At 40.0% G+C, this 25,437-nt stretch overlaps 1 protein-coding gene across 1 annotated transcript in view; it reads right to left on the minus strand.

Moving 5' to 3' along the window:
- LOC131690800 (uncharacterized) overlaps positions 1-24,187 on the minus strand; it is a 229,164-nt gene extending 204,977 nt beyond the window's left edge. The window contains exon 1 of the mRNA XM_058976825.1: positions 22,308-24,187. Coding sequence (XP_058832808.1) covers positions 22,308-22,508 — 201 coding nt within the window. The 5' untranslated portion in view covers positions 22,509-24,187. The remainder of the gene's footprint in view (positions 1-22,307) is intronic.
- Between the last annotated feature and the right edge of the window lie 1,250 nt (positions 24,188-25,437).

The raw sequence follows: 25,437 nt of genomic DNA on the forward strand, positions 1-25,437 counted from the left end.
TGAAAATCACTCCTACAACATTTTTTTGTAGTATTTGTCATTTTTAGACTATAGCCATTTGAAGAAAATTGGCAAAAAAGTTTGACCCTTTTCAAAAGACAGTCTAGATCATTTTTGGAAAACAAGGTTTGCAAAGTGACTTTTTGTGACAAAGTCTTCATGTACAGAAAGTTTCATTAAAATCTGAGAGGGTACTGCCAACTCTGAATACGATTTAGCGCGAAATTCGTCATATATATCTAACTCAGAATTGGGAATACAGGATTAAATTAACTCTCTTCCAATAAGAATTCCACAAACTTTCAATAGAGACAAACGAAGACTTGGCGTACCCAATCCAGCATTACTTCGTTTTCACACAGACACAGCATGTAAGTAAAATAATTTGACAGCATCAATGTTAAAGACGTCAAACATATAAATACAATATAACAAGTGTAATAAATATGATAATGGAAAAAAATCTGAATGAAGTTCTCCAATTCGATTTCTCCAGCCGACCCTGCTTTCCGGCTTTCGCTTCGGAAGCTTCTGTTATTTGTTACCAACATCACTACACTATGCACTTTACACCGCAACCACATCTCTTCAAAACAGGTCTCACAGAAATAAAAACGAACACCATATTTCAGCCTTACATCGGTGTGGGTGTTTCCAAACTAATGACAGCGTAGACTACCAGCACTGTTCCACCCAAAGTTGCATACAACTGCAGAGCACATGAGTATCATGAACATGAGTTCAACAACAATGCACTGTCCCATTAAAAATGGATAAACACTTTAAGACCATTTTGTATCAAGTCATAAGATGATTTTGTCTCGAGTTAAAGAAATCCATTTTCTCAACTCGTAAAACACTAATACAAACGACATACAGTACAAATATTATGACTCGCTCTCCGTAAACCGAAACAGCTGCACATTGATACCGTGGCGGAAACAAAGTCAAAAAAATTATGTTTTAATTTCGTTTCAATGCTATTTTTGTATTATTATCTAGGATATGAAAATAAATTGGACTAAATTTCCGAAAGTTTGGATGAACGGTTTGCCTGTTACAGTTTTTCAAAGTTCCCCGACCAGGAGAAAATAGCTGGCTAATAACCCGAGCATATTATTTTCTGGTATCATGCCAAAACTTGGCATTATTTGATTATTAAAACCTCATTCCGGTTTTAAGCAGGTATTGAAGAAACATTTTTCAAAACCTGTGTTTGCGCCAGCTTTACGATCGCATAAATTCGAGGAAGTGAGACTTCACTGTAGTACAGGACAGATAGGTATCGCATAATGAACCATCTAGCTTAGGCGTTACGGAACAGTTTGTTGCGTTCACCACTCCTACTGCAGTCAGTTTTCTAAAAGTTTCTCACTTCCGGGACAGTACAGTTGTGTTCATTTAATAGTTGTAGCAACCTATATATAGTTCAAACTATTACCAGAACGAGTTAGTATCAAAAGTCATTATCCATAGTTAATTAGTATCGTTATTACCACTAGAAACAGTCTTTACAATTCTCTAATATACCTACAATGGATTACAGTCGAATTACACAGTTTTTGCTTTATACTGAGCAGTAGGGCTTACAATAAGTGGCGAGTCCTACTGAATAAACCTACTGAATTTAGTTAATGTGACCGCGAGTTCTTACTGCACCGTGAACCGAACAGTTTTCCCTCTTCATAAAATCCGACAGCTCTACAGACGTTGATGTGCGGAAACAACCTGCTTAATACCTCAATGAGGTAGGAATACGTTATTTTGGTGGGGGTGGGCGTAGCGTAGTTGGTAAATCGATTGTGTTGCACGCAGCGCACCTGGGTTCGAGTCCCGACCCCGCACATAGGGTTAGAATTCTTTCATAAGAGATTTTTCTAACCCGAAGAGGCGAATGACCGTAAGGTTAAAACCTCTATAATAAAAAAAAGTTATTAGTATTATTCACGTATTCCAGTAATTTTTACAAACACCAAATTAATACCTTATTGAATACCTCCATACAGTGAATTTTGATACCGGAAGGTTGAAAAGGTTTTGTTATTATTCGAGTATTATAATAACTCGTTTCATTATCAACTAGTTATTCGTAGTACATTTCTCAGTTATTATTTCAGGAATTTTACCTCTTATGCAAGGCTTTTTAATACCTTATTGAGGTCTTCAAGTATTGGGTACAATATACCTGAATTTGCTATTTTGAAGACATTTTCTTCTGCCAAAACAAAACCGATATCATACACCCAACAGTGCAATGAAACCTTTCTTCTATAACTGCATATGTTGTTTCCACGCCACTTCACAGTGGTTTTTTCGCCAAAATCATGCCTAAATCGTTAGATTCAGGTCAATAATGTCTTCGGAGGAATTTGTGAACATTACAAGCCCTTTCATATGGTGTTGTTATTTCGTTGATTAATCTCCCTAAAATTGCCGTCGCCCTTACCACTACGGAAACTGAAGCGAGAGCGACTCGAGGTCCGATGACTTTTGAAGGATTCCCCGCGAGTCCGAAAAATACCATCCGCCAATCCGACCTACTAGACTGAGGCGCTAATTTGTTTCGCTGATCTCCCGTTTGTCCGAAAGTTGCAAGTTTTGCTCTTCTCTCCCGGTCACCATCTACGCCCTCTCTCCCCTGTCCTTGATACAACTGCTTCTATACCGATTTTGGAAATAGGCCCCCTCTGTATATCTTAACCAAGCATAAGTCTGCGATAAAAAAATCAAATTTGTATTCCGTATTCCTAGTTTTAAGATAGTTGTAATTTTATCTCTTTGTTAAAACTATTGTCCCCCATCTTGTAAATAGAATTGTATCCCTAGTTTTAAAACACCGGTGAAATTTTTCATAAATATTTGTTCTCCCTTTTGTGTACTAAACTATATTGTTAGATTTAAGATAACTGTAAATATTTCCTAAAATTCTATTACTATTGAATTCCTTGTTTTAAAATTTTTCATAAAAAAAATCTTTTGCCCCCTCTCTTGTATATAGAATCTTATTTCTAGTGTTAAGATAGCTGTAAAATTTTTCTCTTTTATAAAAAAATATTTCAACATTGTAACCTCCTAGCTTTAAAATATCCAAAATGTAATAACAAAAGAATTTGGCACCGCCAAGCTAACGCATTTGTGCCTATCAAATAAACGAAATGAATAAAAAAAATCTTCCTGAAAGTGAGATATAGCTTTTGCCAACATCTTTGCAGAAGACACAGTCTTCATCTTTAATGTCTTCAACATTATTGCTGGTTGTTTGTGGATGATTCCTTTAAAGCCATTTTATTACTATGATTTTTAAATATCATTCTAACAAGTTCGGTATGTTTCGTAAAAAGGTTTTTACGTAAAATGGACAACTTTCTAAATTACAACACCGGATTTTCTCGCGTATTTTCTAAATTAGTTTGTTATTTTTGAAAAATGTAGTATTTTAAATGGTGATTAGTTGTTAACGTGGAAACAGCTGAGTTTACGTCAATAGTTTTTTTGGACTACTTATCAAAAATTGCAAGGTCTGTCATTTGCTGTCATGATTTTTGTGATTAATCCTCCTATAAGTGAGATTTTTCAACTATTTTTTTCTGAAAGAAATGATCTAACGCCTTTGGAAAAGTTGTGGAGATTGAATTCATGAAGATTTTTTCTGAATACATAAAGTCTCTTCTTGTAATGCTTAAAAAGTTATAGCTCGTTATATTTGCATGACCCCAAAAAAATTTTTTTTAAATATCTTTTCAATTAACATATCATCATTTGTTTCTAGGAAAAATACGGGATAGAGGCCATTTTGTCCCCAAAATCTCATTTTTTTAATAATTTTCTGCTCCGTGATGCAAATCATACATATTTTGCGGTTTTTCCAATGTGAAAAAATCTCAGAAATCGAACGGAACCCTTTTGACTTTTGTCCAAATACGAGAAGTTGGGGTTATAGGACCTTTTGTCATTCATATTAAATTTTATCATTTTCTCGTGCATATATCTCTATTATTCTTCATTCAATTTTAATAAACTGTACCTTGTTGAACGTGGAAAACTTCTAGGAGCAAAGTAAAAGTAGATTCGTTACCAGTAAAATTCAGATACATCAAATTATCTGACATACGGTCTCGATTTCACATCCCTATCATTAAAGCGCACATGTTAACTCCATTTAACAATAAATTCTTATTCAATTTACTACTTTTAGTGTAAAATACGCTTATTTGAGCGAAGTTCTAATCTTGGAAAATTAGAGGAAGTTTTTCATGTTCAACAAGTTACATATTATGAAAATTGATTGAAGAATAATAGAGATATATGCTCGAGAAAATGACAATATTTAATATGAATGACAAAAGGCCCTATAACCCCAACTTCTCGTATTCGGAAAAGGCCAAAGAGGTTCTGCTCGATTTCTGAGATTTTTTTACATTAGAAAAACCGCAAAACATGTATGATTTGCATCACGGAGCAGTAACATTATTAACCTTTACAGTACCAAGCTAAAATTTTTCTGAAAATTTTGTTTAAATTTTGCTCTCATTTCGTCAATTTTAGACCGAATTGGATGGAACTGGCTTTAAAAGATCTGGAATTTAGTCCAGTTTCTATATACCGAGTAGTGTTCAAATCCGTGGACCGGTTCCGGAATTAATCCGAATTCCCTTGGGGTATATCCGGCATCCCAGTGGGGTGACGGACGAGTTTTGAAGAAACATCCCATAAATTTAAGTAATTGTATTTTGAAATGTGCTACATATGACTATTTCCCATTGATCCTTCACAATAGACATGAATTGGACCAATCTTGGCCACCGGAGAACTGTTCCGGGAGAACCTAAGAAAATGTATATATTTTTCTATCATTCCAGCGATTTGGGTTCATAGCTTTATACGAAATGCGAAGTTCTTCCAATCATACGGTTCTACAGCTCCCTCAAGGCCATTCCGGCACCGGTTCCATACAGATGGACATTTGACGCCATTTTTAAAACCAAGATGGCAGCTTCCGGTTACCACAAAATAGTGAAAACCACCATCAATATGGGTGTTATTTGAAAGAGAACGGCCAGCAAAAGCCGGAAATTGACAATTGACGCCATATTGAAAAGCAAAATGGCGATTTCCGGTTACCACGAAACAGTGAAAAGCATCATCAATATGGGTGTCATTCGAAAGGGAGTGGTCAATAGAAGACAGAAATTGATTTTTGACGCCATTTTCAAAACCAAGATGGCGGTTTCCGGTTATCACAGTGCAGTGCAAACCGCCACCAATAATGGCGTCATTGTAAAGCGCTAGCGATCAGCAAAAGCCGGAAAATGATTTTTGACCCCAATTCGAAAACCAAAATGGCGGGTTCCTGTTCCAAAGAAACAGTTAAAACCGTCATCAATATGGGTGTCATTAGAAAAGAGATGATCACTTGAAAACCAAGATGGTAGCTTCCGGTTACCACAAAACAGTGACAACAACCATCAATGTGGGTGTTATTTGAAGGAGGAAATTTATAATTGACGCCATTTTCAAAACCAAGATGGCGGTTTCCGGTTACCACAACAGTCAAAAGTATTGTCAATATGAGTGTCATTCAAAAGGGGGGGAGGGTCAATAGAAGACAGAAATTGATTGTTTCGCCATTTTCTAAGCAAAGATAGCGGCTTCCGGTTTCCACAAGGCAGTGAAAACCACCGTCAATAATGGTGTCATTGTAAAGCGGGTGGTCAGCAAAAGACGAAAATTGATTGTTTACGCCATTTTGAAAACCAAGATGGTGGCTTCCTGTTCCAAGGAAACAATGAAAATCATTGTCAGTATGGGTGGCATTTGAAACGGGGTGATCAGTAGAAGACGGGAATTGATGATTGACGCCATTTTGAAAACCAAGATGGCGGCTTCCGGTTCCACAAAACAGTGAAGGCTGTCATCAAGATGGAAGTCATTTGCGAGTGGATGGTCGGCAAATACGGATATTGATTGACGCCATTTTGGAAAGCAAGGTGGTGGTACCACAAAATAGTCAAAATCATCATCGGTATGGGTTTTATTTAGAAATGAACGGTCACCCAAGTAGCAATTTTTATTTCAACAACTATTTCACACCAACAATATGTATGTGCTGTTGTGACAGACAACTAAGTTTCTTCGTGACTCAAAAGGTACAGATTTAGACTAATTTTCAATATAGTTCAGCGAAACTTTTAAAACTTGCTATCGTTTCGTAGTCATTACTAGCGAGAATAACCGAATTAAATCACATTGTTGTCAATATGTTGAACGCAGATCTCAACAAGATTAGTTCATTCTTGCCGATGTTCACATGGGCTATCAATCGGCAATATTATTATAATAATAATTTTCGATTTGGACATGTGTATTTTTCCTCGTTCAATACTGCGGATCGTGATAGTGCGTTGCATTGGAGATGTATTTATTGATTCACGCGTTCGTGGTTGGTGTCGGTGTCGGCTACATAGTGTGGTATACGTGCAGGTGTGTGGGGCTTCTTCGATGAATTCATCGTTTATGGAGTGATTGCTGGCCTCAATTAAAGCAGTGGATGATATCAAGAAGTTTTGACTCGTGAGCCGCTGCCGAATAATGTGCTGGGGGAACGACGGCGACTGAGATGCCGCGGTTGCCTACTTTTTTCTTTATTTTGTAAGTAAGAGTTTTCCACTACTCGGGTTCTTGTTTGCCCGGCGTACCCTTCTTTTCAGGGCGGCCTAGGTGTTTCTACAGAATTACGGATTTTCGTTTCACAACAAAAAAAGGTAAATAAACTAATAGATATACCGACTTTTATTCCACCAAATCTCCTCTTTGCTGCACTCTGTCGATGAAGTTGATCAGCTGCTTCTGACGATGGCGGGAAGGCGGGCGGTTTCTTCCGACCGGCCGGGAACACAACGGCCGCGTTCTCCTGCTGGTGTCGTTGGCTGCGCCGGCAGCGGTCCTTAACTTTTAGCTAGGGAGGTGAGCTTGGCTCCTTTGTTGGAACCTCTCTAGCGACGATGGCGAATTATCGCCGGATCTACTCGCTCCCCGCGAGAGATCCCAGAAGTCACCGCAGTGTACTTCCCAGGGAGCACCTTTGGCCACCCTGCTTCGCTCTCCTTGAAGCTTAGCTGTGAAAAAGAGCTAGGCTCGTTCGGCTGATCCTTCACAGCGAGAGCGGAAAGGCGTCTTCTGGGTCCGTTATACTTAGCCGGGGAAACGAGTTGCTCCTTGGCGCTTAGCTTCCTTTTCCGGCGACCCGACACAAAAGCACTTGAGTACCCGAACCACGGGTCGGCACTTTTCGAACGGGATTGTCACCATCGCACACGCGCACTTCACCGCACTGGTTATTGTGGCTGGAAACTGTCCCGGAAAAACAAAAAAACTCGGGGCGTCTGTTCGATGCCGTGGTCCGTCACTATCTAAAAACCTCGATGGCCGCCTTCTCCACGACACGAAAAAACAAACACCAACACCAAAAAACCGTACCGCCGCATAGCTATGTGTAGCATATCCAGCACACTTATTGCAGCAAGAGGAGAGCGGTTGCCTATCCAACCCCTTTGTTTCTTGTATACAAACTTAAAACAAAAATTAGTACACCTATCTGATTACACAAAACCGTTCGACGATTGTAAGGACGTGACCCCTATCGGCCTACCCCTGAGTCGATTCCTAGTCTCACCAGGAGTACTTGCTCTAAATTTGAAGCAAATCGGACAAGTCTAGCTACCGGACCAACGTGCCTGAACTTTGTATGGGATTTTTCGACAATTTATATGAAGAAAACCCACTAGCTCGCATTTTCACCGCTAAGTGGCACAGTATGCATCGAATTATCACTGTAAGTGAAAATAAGAAATATAATTTAATTGTGTACAACTTTGTTGAAGACTGCTAGTCAATTCGGCTTTGTTAAAAGAAGTTATCAAACTTTTAGCGAAGTGGTGTCTGAGTCAGTTTTGCATGGGGCCTAGCAGTGCGTGGTAGTGTACCGGTACTAGGTTCTAACAAACTAAACATTTTAGATTTTAGCTGAATAGTATGTTCGGAAGAATTGCAATACATAATACGAGTTATGTCTTGGTTAGAAAATTTTAGTGCCACCTGTGACCGCATAGATGGCGCCAACACTAACTTTTCAACGGAGAGAGATAGAAATTAGGTGTCTTCTACAAATATCACCGGTTCAATTTACTATAGAATCCATTCGAAAAATGGTTTTTGATGAAAATTGCTCAAGGAGCTTAACTTTTCGCGGCAGTGATGCCAACTATGCGATTTTTTTCAGTTAATTATTAAGTTTTTTTTTCTTATTACAAATATTTTAATTATGAAGATTCTAATGTCATCGTGTTCTGTAGATATTTTTACATAAAAAACACGTATAATCTCAATATAATTTGAGCGCATCCTGAGATGCACTGTTTTGAAGGGAAGAACTCGACTTTTTCTCATATAAAAATCCATTTTTTTTGGCCAAAATTGAGAAAATCTTCAAACAGTCATAAAAATTGACCCTGATCTGCTAAAAAGCAACCAAAAACGTAATTTTTCATAATTTCTCGTCTACTTCACGATAAATTATGTGTGAACTTAGAATACTCAAGTTAGTTTTTTTATTGTTGTGCGCCTGCGATTTTATATGGGAAATAGCGTTTTTTTGCTTCAAAATATCGCTGATTTGCTATTTGGCTGAAAAAATCGGATAGTTGGCAGCACTGCCGCCAATAACTAATATATTTTCTAAACTCCTTGAACAATTTTCTTCAAAACCCATCTTACGGTTTGGTTCTAGAGTAAATAGAACCGGAAATATGTTCAAAAGGAAATCAAGGGTTTTGACAATTTGCCAAAACGGGGGGGGGGGGGTTTCCCATTGCCCGAGGGGTGATTGAATAGACACAAAAATTTGGGTTTTTATATATTGGCCCTAGATGAGCAATTCCTCCAAATTTGATTCAAATCCGTGAAGGTCGATTACACGTGCCTTGATCACTGCGCGTGGAATGACCCTTACATAGAATACATGGGAATTGAGAGGGACCATCAAGCCACCTGATTGAAATGATTTGGGCAGGAAGCGTGGAGTAGCCAGATTCTTGTTGCTAACATTTCGTGAACATTGCGCAGGATTTTCTCCCCACCTATTGAGGCTACTTTTTATAACAATGGCTTGCATTGTAATTGGCTTATATGGTCTTGTTATTGGAAGCAAAGGCTTCCGTAGTACATATAAGCGAAGTCACTTTCCGACCACGCAATTCCTTTTTGGCCCTTCGTACAGTAGCATGCTGAGTATGGTCAGAGATGCTTGAACACGTCATGCTTGTCGTGTAAAGATTGCTCAGTGCTATGGAGAGTGTTCCTGTTACAAAGGTGGTAGTACCACCGCCACCACTGCATCTACTGGCCACCCCTTTCAAATGACACCCATACTTATGGTTTTCACTGTTGTTTGTAGTAACCGGAAGCCACCATATTGGTTTTCTAAAATGGCGTCAAAAATCACTTTATGACTACCTCTCTCTGATACCTATACTGATGATAGTTTTCGCTGTTTTGCAGTAACAGGAAACCGCAAACTTGGTTTTCAAAACTGCATAAACAATCAATTTCGTCCTTTTTTCTCACCAATCCCTTTCAAATAACACCTATATTGATGGTAGTTTTCACTGCTTTTTGGAAACCGGCAGCCGCCATCTTGGTTTTGAAAATGGCGTCAATCATCAATTTCCGTCTCCTGCTGACACACCCCTTTCAAATGACACCCACATTGATGACGGTTTTCACTGTTTCTTTGGAACATGAACCCGCCATTTTGGTTTTCGAATTGGCGTCAAAAACCAATTTCCGACTTTTGCTGATCGCCAGCGCTTTTCAATGACGCCATTATTGACGGTGGTTTGCACTGCACTGTGATAACCGGAAACCGCCATCTTGGTTTTGAAAATGGCGTCAAAAATCAATTTCTGTCTTCTATTGACCACTCCCTTTCGAATGACACCCATATTGATGATGCTTTTCACTGTTTTGTGGTAGCCAGAAATCCCCATTTCTTTTCAAAATGGCGTCAATTATCAATTTCCGGCTTTTGTTGACCGTTCTCTTTCAAATAACACCCATATTGATGGTGGTTTTCACTGTTTTGTGGTAACCGGAAGCCGCCATCTTGATTTTCAAAATGGCGTCAAATGTCCATCCGTACGGAACCGGTGCCGGAATGGTCTTGAGGGAGCTGTAGAACCGTATGATTGGAAGAACTTCGCATTTCTTATAAAGCTATGAACCCAAATCGCTGGAATGATAGAAAAATATATACATTTTCTTAGGTTCTCCCGGAACAGTTCTCCGGTGGCCAAGATTGGTCCAATTCCTGTCTATTGTGAAGGATCAATGGGAAATAGTCATATGTAGCACATTTCAAAATACAATTACTTAAATTTATGGGATGTTTCTTCAAAATTCGTCCGTCACCCCACTGGGATGCCGGATATACCCCAAGGGAATTCGAATTAATTCCGGAACCGGTCCACGGATTTGAACACTACTCGGTATATAGAAACTGGACTAAATTCCAGATTTAAAGCCGGTTCCATCCAATTCGGTCTAAAATTGACGGAATGAGAGCAAAATTTAAACAAAATTTTCAGAAAAATTTTAGCTTGGTACTGTAAAGGTTAAAAATAGGGGATTTTGGGGACAGAATGACACAGTACCCTTTTTCCGTATTTTTCTAGAAACAGAAATTCCATTCAAATATAAAAGTCATTTCCTTTAAAAAGAGGGATAAATTGTAATTTTCTGATTGCTGCTACAAAATTTATAGCTTTTAATATATTTTTCCTTCATATTTTCCCATAGTACCAATTTCAAAAATTTCAAGCGAAGTGGGCGGCAGTATAGAATTGTCCAAATGATGTGAAATTTGGCATCTGAGCTTACTTTGACATTTGTCACAATATGAGAGGGGGGCCTTTGTGAATTCAAAAAACAAATTTTTTTGCAATGCCCTAATGCACGAGAAAATGATAAAATTTAATATGAAGCCCTATAACCCCAACTTCTCTTATTCTGAAAAAGGTCAAAAAGGTTCCGTGCAATTTCTGAGATTTGTTCACATTAGAAAAATTGCAAAATATGTATGATTTGCATCAAAAAACAAAAAAAAATTAAAAATAGAGTAATTTTCTGAGTGCCACATCAAAAGTTATAGCATTCAATACACTTTTCCTCTTAATTTTCTCATAGTATCAAATTCAACGGAAGTGGGTGTGAAATTTGGCATCTGAGCTTCAGGAATCGAATGGTACTTCCTCATGTTGATCGGAGATTTGTGCGTTGCAAAGAATCGTGTTTTCATCATTTCCTGATGGGAAGGATTGGGGAAGTTGTAAGGTTAGGATTAAGGAAAATAACGGCACAGAACAATTAAAACAGAGCAGGTGCTACAATAGCAGTAATAAAACTTCCAACCCCCAGAGGGATTTAAAATTTTTATTTAAGCAGTGAGCGGACATATCAACACCCCGAGGGGATATTGAGATAACAGAACGACAACACCGCCGAAGAGATATTGTGATTCAAATGTCGGCTCAAACTGCAGCTCTATACCACACTGGGTTAAGAACAATAGCATATCCTTGAGTTTCAGCTCTCTGTACATAGGTTCAACTATGTATGGAGAATAAAACTTCCGGATACGCAATTACATTACAGTTGCATATCAAATGATACGTAATCAGATTTACATAGCTCACACGAATAATTCTCAGCACGCTGAATAGTAACCATGTCATAATTGAGTTTGTAATGTCCACTCAGTGTGCCCCAGACTACAATACTGCGATTGTGATTGGAAAAATGCAGTAAATTCTTTGATATTTTCGGATTAACATCCGGCAGAAAAATCTTTGTTTGAACGCATGTTTGCAAGCTATGCCAATGCTTGGCATGTTTGGATGCAGCCCAAGAGCGAATCTTATGCTTTATCCAACTTATCGACAGTGGTATAACTGGTTCTGGACCAACGAAGTCAGTCGCAGCGCCAGCTCTAGCCAATTCGTCCGCCCATTAATTTCCAGTAATACCGGAATGATCGGGTACCCATAGAAGGTAGGTAGCATTTGACAGGCTAAGTTCTTCGATTTGAGATCGGCATGCGATTACTAATTTCGATCTCGAATCTGCCGAACTAAGTGCTTTCAGGGCAGCCTGACTGTCAGAGCAAAAATAGATTCTTTTACTGCAAATACCCTTTTGAAGTGCTGATTGTACGCTACATAGAATCGCAAAGATTTCGGCTTGGAATATGGTACAGTATCTACTAAGCGAAAGAGATTGGTTTAATTTCATTTAATCCATCCAGCCAGACAGCCATTTTTCGCGAAGAGAAATTCTCACATTGAAAGTTTTAAAAGGAAAACTACATTTAAGTGTAAGGTCACTGGGAACATTTAACCATTTGGGGCCACAGTCTTGTATGGTTAGTTGTACGATCTATTGGGTTACTGTTCCTGTGCCCAGTAACCTTTAGACGGTATGCACAACAAAGTGCTTCTTGTTTCCGAAACACATGTAGTGGTTTTATGTTCAAGAGGGCCTCCAGAATAGCAGAGTAGGTGTTGTAGAGAACGCACCAGTCATCGCCATCAATACCATTCTCTGAAGATGATTTAACTTTGATTGGATTGTCATGACTTCTCCCTTCTGCCACCAAACAAGGCACCCGTGTGCCAGTATTGGTCTAATAATTGTTGTGTAGATCCACTGAATGTATTTGGGTTTGCTCGTGAAATAGTTCATAAAATTAAAAAATATTACTCATATATGCGTGAACAGGTTGATAATTTCTAGTACAATTGGCACGACTGATCATGCGTGTTAGTTAGTTCACAAAATCATAAAATATTATTCATGTATTTGTAAATTTAATGACCATACTGTTTCCGTAAAATAGTTGAAAAAATAAATCATGCAATATTATTCATGGGTTCGTGAACTGGTTCAAGATTACTAATCCGTGATCCACCTATCTTGCGTACTTGTTATCTATAGCAGATATCACTAATCATTTTCAATCATGCAGCTCTTCAAATGGTCATGGAAATTTCCTGTGAGCCATTTCAAAAAATTTGTAATATTAGTCGTGAAATCATTTTTGTTTCATGCGCTTTTTCATATCGCTACGTCCAGCTGCAAGCGAGCAATAATAAGTACGGACAGAAGATATAAGAAAACTATTAGGACCTCCGACATCGTTATTGATGTGATAAGGTGAAATGTGAGGTCTGGACATAATACGAAAACTGCACTTAGAAACAAAAATACATTATAGAGCCACAAATCGTCTTCGTGATATAGTTCACAGAACAAGTTACAGCAAATAAGTCTCTTTTCAATTATCCAGTTCATATTGTCACGCTGCTCCGTGTAAAAAATCCGATGGTAATCAAAATTAACATATCACGGCTGATATCATGAATGAGTCCAGTGATGGCGCTAGACTTTTTGCCGCTCGGGGCAAAAAGTTAAATTTTCCGCCCTCTTACATATTTCTGACTAACCAAACTATCTCATCAGTACAGTTTTCTGCGTATGTTTACGAAAATTGTAACAGAATAGTTAACAACAACGTTACTTTGAAATTTATCTAGTTTTTTACATTAAAAGTTATTCTGTATCGATGTTGTTGGCTATTTGTCGGCAAATTTGAGACTAAGAGAAACGAAAGAGCGAATCAGTTATAAACTTAGAACGGAAAACTAGAACTAGGCAGGCTCATATGGGCATGATCGAAAGGAAATGTGAAGAATTTTTTGCCTTCTGCAGAGTAGGAGTTGGGCGTTGCACCCAAGTCTACCGCATGGTCTATGGTAGAACATAACTCATCATCATGTTTCACCGCCGACGCCGGCAAAAAATTCTTCACAAATCCTCGCCTAGAACGACCATGTGATCATTCTTCTCCCTTTCTGCTAGCATCAAGCCGTGACGTACGCATTCAATCGACACCAAGCTATCGATCATGCCTGCCTAGTTCTAGTTTTCCGTTCTAAGTTTATAACTGATTCGCTCTAGAATACCTATCCGTCTTTCAATTTCATTGCTTTCGTTTCTCTTAGTTTTAAATTTGCCGAAAATAGCCAACAAAATCGATACAGTAGAACCTTGCGGCAATTAGAACATAGTAACATTAAATGTTATTAGTTAGTTTTATGAAAAATAATTAAAAAAACTAGATTTGATCGAAACATTACTTGATGTTAAGATTCTTTGAATCTTGATAGTGTCGCCACAAATTTCATTTTTTGGCAGATTTTTCATTCTTGCGGAAGGAAGCCCTTTTCAACCATTTTCTCGATAAAACATATATTACACTTAAAAACGAATTTTTGGTTTTTTATTAAACTTTCAATAAAGAAATGAATATATAGTATAAAATCCAGGACAAAAGTGAAAGGGTGAAATTTCCTTTGTTTTTTAATCCATTTGGAATCTACAGAATAAAACGCATTCAAACTTGACCAAGTAGCCTTGCAGCAGCGTTACGTATTAATCACGGTGAGCAAGGTAAGGCTAAAACTCTGTTAACAAGATCGCACTTAACCGTTATGTGTCCGACAGCGTACTCCTTTGCAGATTTTAATATATGAAATTCCAGCACTCTTTCCCAAACTGAAAATTGCAACTTAGTGACACCTTAGAATAATACCAAGTATAGCTTTTGGGAGCATAAAACTAATGATACAGTGATCGGGGGCTTGAGGAAGGGTTTTTGTATTTATTTAACCCCGTAACAGGCCGGCGGGGTACCCCGGTACCACCAAAACCGAAATACTAATAACTATTGGATTTTTTATCCAATCTGGATACATTTGGATGTTTTGAATTCCGGAACTCAATCACTTTTAGAATCTGTAAAAATGCATCTGATTCCCGGTTATTCAGATTTCCGGAAGTAAGTTTCAATACTGGGATATAAAATGTATAATAATATAATTGACCCCCGCAACGCTCTTTCCGGAGCAGGTACCCGCAAGGCCGCGAGTGACCGTTCCGAGGTTAAATCGTCATATGATCCCATAACGATAAGAAAAAAACCATCCGAGACAATTCTAACGACGAATACGGGTTCAATTTCATCGATTCTAAAATTGGATGGTTTCCTGAGTTCAAAACATCCAAAAGTGGTCTAAAACTATTAAAAATTGAGATAGCTACACACTTTTGCATTTGCGGGTACACGGGTACCCTGTCGGCCTGTTTTCTTTTTGTTACACACACAACGAATGATCTGTGGGCTATCGACACCTTCTGTAGCGAAATGAGAAGCCTCCGACCAGATAGGAGGTTTGTACAGGTGTAACAAGTCCGAAAACACCTTTGCGGATTAAATCAATTAAGTCATGCTACGAAAAAAGTGGTTATTGGAAATTTGGAACTGTAAGTCGCTTGGCTTCCAGAGGATCGACCGAATTCTGCACAACGAGTTACAAACTCGCAACCTCGGGGTCGTAGTATTGCAGAAACTTTGTTCGGCAGGTGTGAAAAAACGGACATCGAACAGCCTACCAGATCAGCGGCACAACAAACGAGCTGGGTTTTATAGTGCTGGAGAAGATTCGCCTATGCTTGTTCCAGTAACAGCGAGAGACTGTGTGTAGTGAGAAGCAAAATTCCGTTTCTTCAAATACCGCATCATAAACGTTCGCTGCCCACACAAAACGAGACCAGCGAACGACAAAGATGCATTTTAGGCCGAGCTGGAGCGTTTCTATGACAGCTGCTCACGATGGGATAATAAATTGATTTACGGCGACATGAACGCCCAGACACACAGAAATAAATATTTTGCAATTTTAAATTTATTTTCATGCACATATTTGGAGCAAGAATATCAATGTAAAATTAAGTTCCAACACAAATACACACAACTTGTCGTGCTTTCTGCCAACGATCTTCACAGCCACACTACTGTTAGTACAGCACTCGTGAGGATGGACGCCGAGGCTCAACATCTAGCAGCTACGATCGTGCTGCGGAAATACGTGCAGAAGCAGGAGACGGCACTACCAACAGAAGAATAGGTATGTGTGACTACTCTTGATGGCTGGAGCAACTTACGAAGCACCACAGGTAGCACTACTGAGATGAAGAGACGAATACGGCAGAGGCAAGAATGATGCAGCACCGTACGAGGGAGAACGAGAAACGATGCAGGCAAGCACGGATCAGAAAAAAACTGGGTGATTTAAAAGATTTAAGAGGAAGAGACTTTACCGGATGATTGTATGGTGAACATGGTGACCGGCGATGAGAACACCAGCAGAGAAATTCAAAAATGTATTCTGGCAGGTAGGGTGAGGAGCCTATTTTCACCATACTAAGCAAGGTGCCTCACTAATTCGATAATTTCTTGCCTTACAATCAATAGAATGCGTAAAAATTGACATCAACCGCTTTGCTTCGTTGTTAAGAACCAATATAATAACACAAATGCGTTGAAAACAGTAAAATTCTCGTGTTTGAGCACAATGAAAACTCGAATCGAGTGCCCCTATTGTTGCGCTACCATTTGACTCAATGCGTTGAACAAAGATGGCAGACACTGCTCTAACCAACGGCTTCCAATGGGTAGGGTGATAATAGAAACATGGCGCAAATAGGCTCATCACCCTACTTTGGGCTCGGGTTTTGAACCCATTGAACCGGTTGGCCAATGGGCTATGCAGATCCGTAGTGTGCGGTTAGCCAGGTTGACCCTCTGCCAAGCTTAGAGGGACGCTGAAATTTGCTGTATAAAATAAGTAAGGATAAATATTAAAATAAGTAGGGTAACTGCGCTACACACGCTCAATTATTGTTCGTGAGTCAAATTGAAAAAGGAGCACTAAACTGAAATTCCACCAAAAGTATCAAAAGAGTACGCTACGGCCCTATCAGTCCCATCTCAAATCTAAAGTTGATAGAAGATTAAATAACGAACTGCAATGACTTCCAATTGAAAATTGTTGTAAACTTAACGCTCGCTTTCATGGTTGCATAGCAACCAAAATGGGACAAATATTTGATCGTGGACAGTAAAGCAGCCACCTCCTTAAAATTGTAGCAAATATCATGAAAAAAGTTAGATCGTTTATCAGCAAGGAGATACCCCTTTTTTGGTGCTTCTTGAAACGCTGGAAGCTCGTTTTTTTATCTCAAATTTCTAAGACCAGGAACTGTTTGCTTCAGCTTTGTGTCATCGCTTTCTATAGCTGTTGTATTCGGTCGCTCATTAGGAAAATGTTTACCTTTACAACAAATCTCGTTCGATTACAGTTTTTAGGAGCAGTAACAGATGTCTCACGATGGGGGTCGTCAGAGTCATAGTCTTCCTGAGCCAAGAGAGCATAACGATTTTTCGTGGTGAGGCGTAGCTCTCCTTAGTATTTCTGTTAAAAAGTGCCTAGAGCGGCTTTGAATGGGTTTTAATTCTCTGCGCACTTGCCACTTGCGGTTTTATTCTACAATAGCCTATTTACCTTTATTTAGTGCAAAACATGACGCGCGGTACGAACCTTGTTATTGAACAAGATCGACACAGCAATACTGCTAATGGTTACCCGATACGAGTTTGAAGGGACATGCAGTTTTGTCCCGTCCTGTGCAATTGCCATTTAAAATCTTCAATCACTGGAGAAAGCGGTCCTTGTGAACCGACATTTAGATGTTGTTAGTCCGTCACAAAGTCTCCTGAAAACATGCTCCGGCACTTGGCAAGCACCTAACCTCGAAAACAAATCTGTAGTGAAGTATTTCTCAAAATATTTTCAAACTTTAGTAACCTGTTGGCACTCTATATTAATGGTTTCGATTTTCCGCGTCACTTTCGAAAGATTTCCTAAAAATTAGTTTTCGTGCTTTTTATAAAAGTCCACATACTTCGATATCTTAATTTACTTCATAAACTATGCGTTGCGTTGCGTTGCGTTGCGTTGCGTTGTGACGATGATTTTGGCGGATTGCACACTGACTTCATCATGTTTGACTGCTGATTATCTAATAAGAGTTGTTAATTTACTTCATAAACTATGTGCGGATAAGTCATAAAGTAAGTCACGATAAGTGTGCCATTTTCAATTATACACTCAATTATTGGTCGAAAGTCGAACAGAAAAGGATAGTCAAGTGGCGTTCAGGGCACAAAACTAAGACTTCGCCAAGGGCGCCAGAAGACCACGTTACGGCTCTGAGGCTATACAAGCGAAGTTGCAACGTATCATGGGTGTTTTCGAACGTAAGATGTTGCGAGCGATCCATGGACCGATGCAGTTGGAAGTCAGCATGACAGCATGAACCACGAATTGCAACAGTTGTTTGGAAAACTATATATCGCTCACACAACAAAATATGTGAGGCTGTGGTGAGTTGGGCACGTCGTTAAAGTGGCGGACGACAACCCGGTAAAATGGTTCCCAAAACTAATCCGACTAGCACAAGTAGCCACAACGAGCAAGGTGGGTTGACTAAGAAGGGAACCTGAGGAGTCCTCGTGCTCTGTGAAGCTGGCGACAAACGGCAATGAACGGAGTGAGCTAGAGACGACATATTGATACAGCAAAGGACATGGTGGCATTACACTGATTGGTACGGTAGGTAATAAGAGAGTTAAAGAAGTTAGTGTCAAGATCTCGGTGTTGTCAAAAACCAATTGCAATTGTAAATGTTGGAAATTACCAAAAGTTTGGAAAGGTTACTGAAAATAAATAAAACGCCATATAACGTGTGGGATATATTTGCCACAATTAGACAGTGTTAATATAAACATAAGAAAAAAAATAACATCAAATTTACTTACGATTACAGCAGTAAGAACCCATTTTCTGGTTCCTCATTTGCGTGAAATAAACTTCATTACTGATTTTATAAAACAAATATCACAATAATGTACATATAAATTACGAAAATCGCGACAAAGATCCTGAAATTATGAACAGAAATCACACACACTATGCTATATTTCTTCTTAGTGGAGAACAATAACTAAATTAGTTATGGAATTTGTGTTTCGACTTCGTCTTATCAGAATCAAACGTCAAACGTGATATCTGATGCGTAATTTTGATGAGACGAAGTCGAAACGCTAAATTCCATATCTAATTTAGAAATCACACTACTCGTGACTATAATACCAAAAATAGTGAATATCAATCACTCTACTCATGACTAAAATATCATGGTAACGTGAATAGAAATAACAAAAATCGTGACTAAGATCCCGAAATCATAAACATATATTACGCTACTTTGCCAGACGATCCTAAAGTAAGCTCATGAATAAAATATCACGGTAATTTGATGAGAAATTACGAAAATCGCGATCCTGAAATGATGATCATCGTGTAACTGTCGGCTCTATTATCTGATATAGTTTATACAAATCAGTATGTCCCCCAATTTATGAACGAGAATCATAACAACAACCCAACAGAAACCAAATCAAACATTCAAATCTAACGCTATGTATATTTTTGTTGACAACTAGTTTTTTGGTAACACAATTAGCTTCATCAATACGTGGTTTATTATTCATAATTTCAGAAAATTGATCACGGATTTCGTACATCATTCAGTTTATGAGATCGTGATATATTTTCATGAAGGGATTTTTTCCGTGCAGGGATAACTATGATCGATTTAAAAATAGTAACATACTACCAAACACGAGCGAGTGCGAGTTCTTCCGCTGAATCAATAAGTTTTGCTGGCTACTAACGAATGCTTCTAAAACTATTTCTGTATTTGATTTAGGTATTTTTATATTCGCAAACAAAATTTCATCACGAGTCGGTAGTATTATTTGACTGTTTTGTTAGACTACATAAAAATGTGCCTGTCGAAATGGCTGGTTCGTGAGCAACAAATATCAAGAAAATAAATCACCAAGTAATTTTCTGCAGACGGCTTCTTTGTCAATGTGGGGTTGCAATAAGTTATTAATTTTTGTATTTTCTTCCACATACGATTTGTGATCCATAGATTTGGGATGATTTGACATTGTTACGGTTGTATGCACCATTTTCATACAAAAGTACAAGTTCATGCCAAATCAATTCACCATTAGAATCAGATTTTTTTTCTGATAAGAAAGAACTTTGCCTTCAAGGTAGGATTTTCACTGCAGAAGACCCATAAATTGCGACTGCTACATTTGTTCTGTTGTACTAATCACTTCGCTAACGCAACGTATATTACAGAAAAGTTTCCCCCAGCACAATTTTCCCCTCAGCACCGTAACCCAAACTCAACGGTTCCATCATCTGCAAGCTTTGTGGTAATCTTTTCATCGTTTTTGTTCCAGTCAAGCTAGCGATAAAATCATCGTCCTTGCATCTATTATCGATTCCCAGCGATGGTGGTAGCAAGGATCAGTTCTCTAAACCAATTAACAACTCAGTCCAAGCAGGTTCTATCTGGTGCTTCGTTTGTGTTGATTGTGACCCGTCGAATTCGATTCCTTTTCGCAGCCGATCGCTCATGGCAGAAGGTGGCAAAAATTAAAATCAATACAGTAATTTATATAGATTAATTACACTGCCTCGTGTCTCCCCCCATACCATTCCGTTATCTCACCGACCGCTCACATGACTGACAGCTCGGGGTGTCAGTCAAGTCAGTTAATCTGATCCTTCGCTTCCCCGTCTGCCTGCCTGTGTGTGGTGTGGAGAGCACCAGCCTGGACGGTCTGTCAAAGGCAGAACTTTTTCTCCCTTTCATGGATCTCACTCTCGCGCCCAGTGCCACCCAAAAGGATTCGCCAGTGCACGACTCGGAAAGGAAGCTTTAATCTCTCTCGCTCTATCTCTTTCTCCGGATGTCACATATTCGGGTATGATACTGCGATGGTGTGGTTTTCGTTTTTCATGTTAAGATTCACGCTAAAAGATATGTGTTTTTCCTCGGACAGGGACCATCGGGGAATATGTGGGAAGAATTTTTCTTCCAACGGTTGGTCTCTTAGAATGGAGCTCCTGGTTTTTTTTGGTCCTTTGAGAATATCTAACTACATGAGTAAAGTAGATTTGAAGCCCCATGCTTGAGGGACCGAGGCAGATAACTTTGACAGGTTGAAGTGTTATTCTATCGAAAAAGCTGAACGATGTGGGTTGGGCGGGAGGGGGTGTCAGACTGTACATGAAATCGAAGATTAAAGTATCGGTTTTGGGTGGTCCTCGGGCAGGACGATGTAAGAGGGTTAAGGGCAGGGGGATGATTTTGGCAAGTCAAAGTTTTGCTGAACCATTCAATCCGATACGTGAGCAAATATTTTATGGTCATAGTTTTGAGAAACTTTAGTTCACATGTGTGCCATAAGACATGTTTGCAATTTCGAAATCACGGCGAAAACAGTTGGAAAATTAATGTAGAACAGAGGCAAGGTGAAATGCACAGTTCGACAACCATTGACTTTCTAGAAATCCTTGAATGGATGGTAACCATGGTAACGTGCTCTCCGCAGCTGCTCTCGCAATCCACCAACGAACCGCTTGTGATAAGGATTAGGATTACCAGGCAGCCGTATAGAATACAATTATCGTCAAGGATTCCACGAAACCGTGAAGCTAGTTAACGAGCATGTTGCATCGTTGAGTCCCATTGAAAGAACTGTACAAGTGAAAAAATCACAACTAGGCCACAGTTGAAATATAATTATTGCGCGTCCCTTGAGAAGATTTATTCAATTCTTTTATTCGAACCATTCGGAACCTTAACTCAACCTAACCGTTCAACCAAAACGGAACGCTAGAAATTTTCCAATTTTTTCTTGAACGAAATAGTGTGCTGCAGCGACCACCTATCCGACGATGATTGATGTATTAGTGTGTCAAATCAGGATTTATCCACCCACCCATTATAGTTGCAATCTCAGTTCCTTGGTCCTGTTCGAAAAACGAATGTGTTAGTCTGAGTTATCTGTCTGCCAGGCAGTGAGTTTCCACTCTCTCTCGTTTTTGATGGTTGCCCGTGGCATGGATTTGCGATCCCTGCCACTGGGAACCAACCATTCACCCACACAAGCATAGGAAAGCTGGCCAAAGGAAGCAAATGACTCTCCTGCTCTCTTGCTTAGGAATGCTGAAGGATCCGAATTTTATTATTATATAATTGATGAATGAGATGTGTCTTTTCCCGATTTTTTCTACTAACTCTGAATGAAACCAGATGATTTTCTACATCTAGCTACAAAGGAAATTCATCGCGATTCCGTTAGAACCGGAATTTGATGGGAATCTGTCTTTTTTACATTGCTTTATGAGGAAAGTAAATGTAGATACCTGGAGATCCGGTGCTGAGTTGGGTTGCGCCAGATCGCACGCTGACAACCACGGATTTATCCGTGATAGTGCTTCCGTATTGTCTTCCTCAAATTTGCCCAACTTGCTACCTTGACTGGCACTGCTCTGTTGACTGGTGCCTCGCCGAGCCCCCGAAATAAACGCAAGCGCCATCACGACCAGCCCGGGTCCTGGCCGCATATTGACCTCGGGTTCGGCGGCGCTAGCATGGTGCAGGCCCGCTTGAGACGCACTTGCGACTCTTGATGACCTCGGGGCTCGGGCTCATGGCCCCATCATCTCAGTTTTCTAACGTCCTTGCGTATGCTTCTTAGTGGTATCGCTGCACTGGTGCAACGGAACACGGTATGCTGCTGGTTGTAACACTGTTTCTCATCACTGGTCGTGGAACACTTGCGGCCATCTTGATCGCACACAGTTGTACTAGATTTTTCACACACCACTCGCGACCGAAAAGGCCCTGCTGGTCGGAATTCCTTCGAATAGGACGAGAACCGCGATTCTAGGACGGCTACTGATAACGGTCCGTCAAACTTTTCGCTCATCCGCGGTTACGGTACGCGCTGCAGGATGCCGATCCCTGCTTCTCGATGATGGCCCCAAACGGCATTACAGTACAGATAGATGGCGCGGCGAGAGCAAAGGGTTTGCGTGCGCAATCAATCGATATCACAACTCATGCGTACTACGAGGTCACTGATTAAAGCGCTACTTCACTGCCAACTATTTGCTCTAGGGAACTCTTTTCACCCCCGAAAAAGCACTCACTAGCTCCTGCCAATCTCTCACTCGCGGAAAAATCGTGACTCACGCTCTTCTCGCTGCAACTGACCCTTGTTGGTGCTTTAGGGAAAAATCTTTCAACATTCGTCACTAACACGACCAAAATACCAGCACTTCTCTTCGCTTGTTGTTTTTCCGCCAGCCTCCTTCGATCGCTTAATCGCTCTTCGTGCTCTGTTCCTGTGGCTGTTCCACTACTTCTAATTCGCGGTACTCGAAACGGCTGAGTTACCCAACCAACAGGAGTAGGCCATCCTTACAAATACAGCTGCATTTTTCCACTCAACGATTTCGTACAGGTTGTGGAGCGTTTTTCTTTTTTGGAGCCAGATTTTATTGAGCTCTGTATAGCCTACATTTTCACACACGCACTAGGCCATCCAGTCAGTGGCAGCGCCACCAGACGACAAAATCAGCAACGAATTTATTATAAACACACCGAGAGTGAGAAAGAGAACAGCAAGTGCCAGCACCAGCAGCGAGGAATAATACCAAGAACACACTGCTGTCACGACGACGAAGAAGAAGCAGCAGCACTAGCAGAATCCCTTGGAAAAAGGAAAACCAATCCCACTGCGAAGATTTTTTCGTCGCAAACTATAAGAACCACCAATTTTTTGAAACTATCACATATCCCCAGTGCTGGGACTCACAGTACACGGTTCACTTTGCTAGGATTTTTTTTTCTCGAGTGGTCCTTGTGCAGCAGGCAGTGCTTCACGGTTCAGCGAGGTTTCCCGACAATAGGAATTAAGGAAAAGGCCAAACTTTTCTTCCTCTCAGAATAGTTCAAATTTCAGATCCATAGGCATCGCTCACTACACAATTATTTTTAAATTCCACACGGGACGGTTTTCCGCAGATTTTGCATTAGCGGGACATACACACACGCACACTGGAAGTGGGATATTCCGGAAGGAAACGGAACCAACAAATAGCACAAGGAAAAAAACTGATTCACTGGCTGACTGATGGTGGTCACCACACTCAACTACCGCACCAAAGCTGTCGCCTGATGAGGTTTCGCTGATGGTGTCGTCCGCATTCCTTTATCGGTGTACACTCACTGAACGGCTGCTCCCGACCAGATGTAGGCTTTTCCCCAATTTTCAAACTATCCTGTGCTCTCTCGTGTCCGACAAGTCAAAGCGGGCTGGAACTCACTCTCGTTCTCACTTTCTCCCAACCGAGTAAACCCACTAGACTATGTCACCAAATTCGTGGAAAACTCACCACTTGGCCACCCTCCAGCGGGAAACCACATTCGAATGGACTGTTGAGCTGCAGATTCACCTCCACCCGATACGGATTAATACATCTCAAGCGGCGATTTATGACTATTGATTTCCATTAGCTCGAATCGTTCGAACGTAGTGGATTTTGTTTATGCAAAATATTTTACCTCCTTCATCGGCCAGACTTCCAGACACGGCCGACCACCCAACCACCCACCGACCAAGTCAAAAGATCCGATTTGATGGTGACTGTATCGAATACCTCTAGTGTTGTTGATCGCGACGCAGCAACTTACTGACTGTCGAAATCGTTCGAAATGAACTGAACTCGACAGCGGGTAACCAATCCAAACCCAGATTGTTGGTGGATGGAGCGAATTGATTTTCGTTTGCGTTTTATTTGCCTTCCCCTGCTGTTCGTCGTTCGGTACAATCTTCAATGTGATGGAATTCTCAGTGCAATCGCGTCGGTGGTTGTTGCACGAGCGATGTAGTGCGGCAGGCTTGTGATGCGACAAAATGTGACCACAGCTCATGCATACTGTGTTGCACGTTTTGCAAGATAACTTGTTGCGCTACTTTGGCCCAGCTAAGCTTTGAATCGTTGTTAGCTAAATACGACAGATGGCAGAATAAGGTAAACAGGACTTTCATAGCATATTTTGATAGCTTTTTCAACACCAAACCTTTTCCGTTTTCATAACACCGACTGTTATATTTCAAAATGACAGACTTCTACGATTATCGAATGAGCAAAAATGTTCAGATGAAATTTCTACTTAACAACTTTGCTCTATGAACGTGTCGGTTTTATGAAATTGAGCCCTTATTTTGAAATTTTCTATTAATTTGCAGTATTCTGACATAGATATGTTCCGTTCAGAAACTAAATGTAAGTGTAAACCATTGCAGCCCTCTCGGATGAATGGAAGCTCCCTTGATTTTTTCTGAAAAGTTTACCAACTTGAACCAAAAGCACAAGAAGTTTTTTAAGTCTGTCAAACATTCGAATTTTGAGGTCAATTAGAATCCCGTGAAATATTTTAATGCCACGAAATGTCTGATGGAGTTTGTAGAAATCGAAATGTTAG

This window comes from Topomyia yanbarensis, chromosome 3, assembly GCF_030247195.1.
Source record: "Topomyia yanbarensis strain Yona2022 chromosome 3, ASM3024719v1, whole genome shotgun sequence".
Taxonomy (NCBI): Eukaryota; Metazoa; Arthropoda; class Insecta; order Diptera; family Culicidae; genus Topomyia; species Topomyia yanbarensis.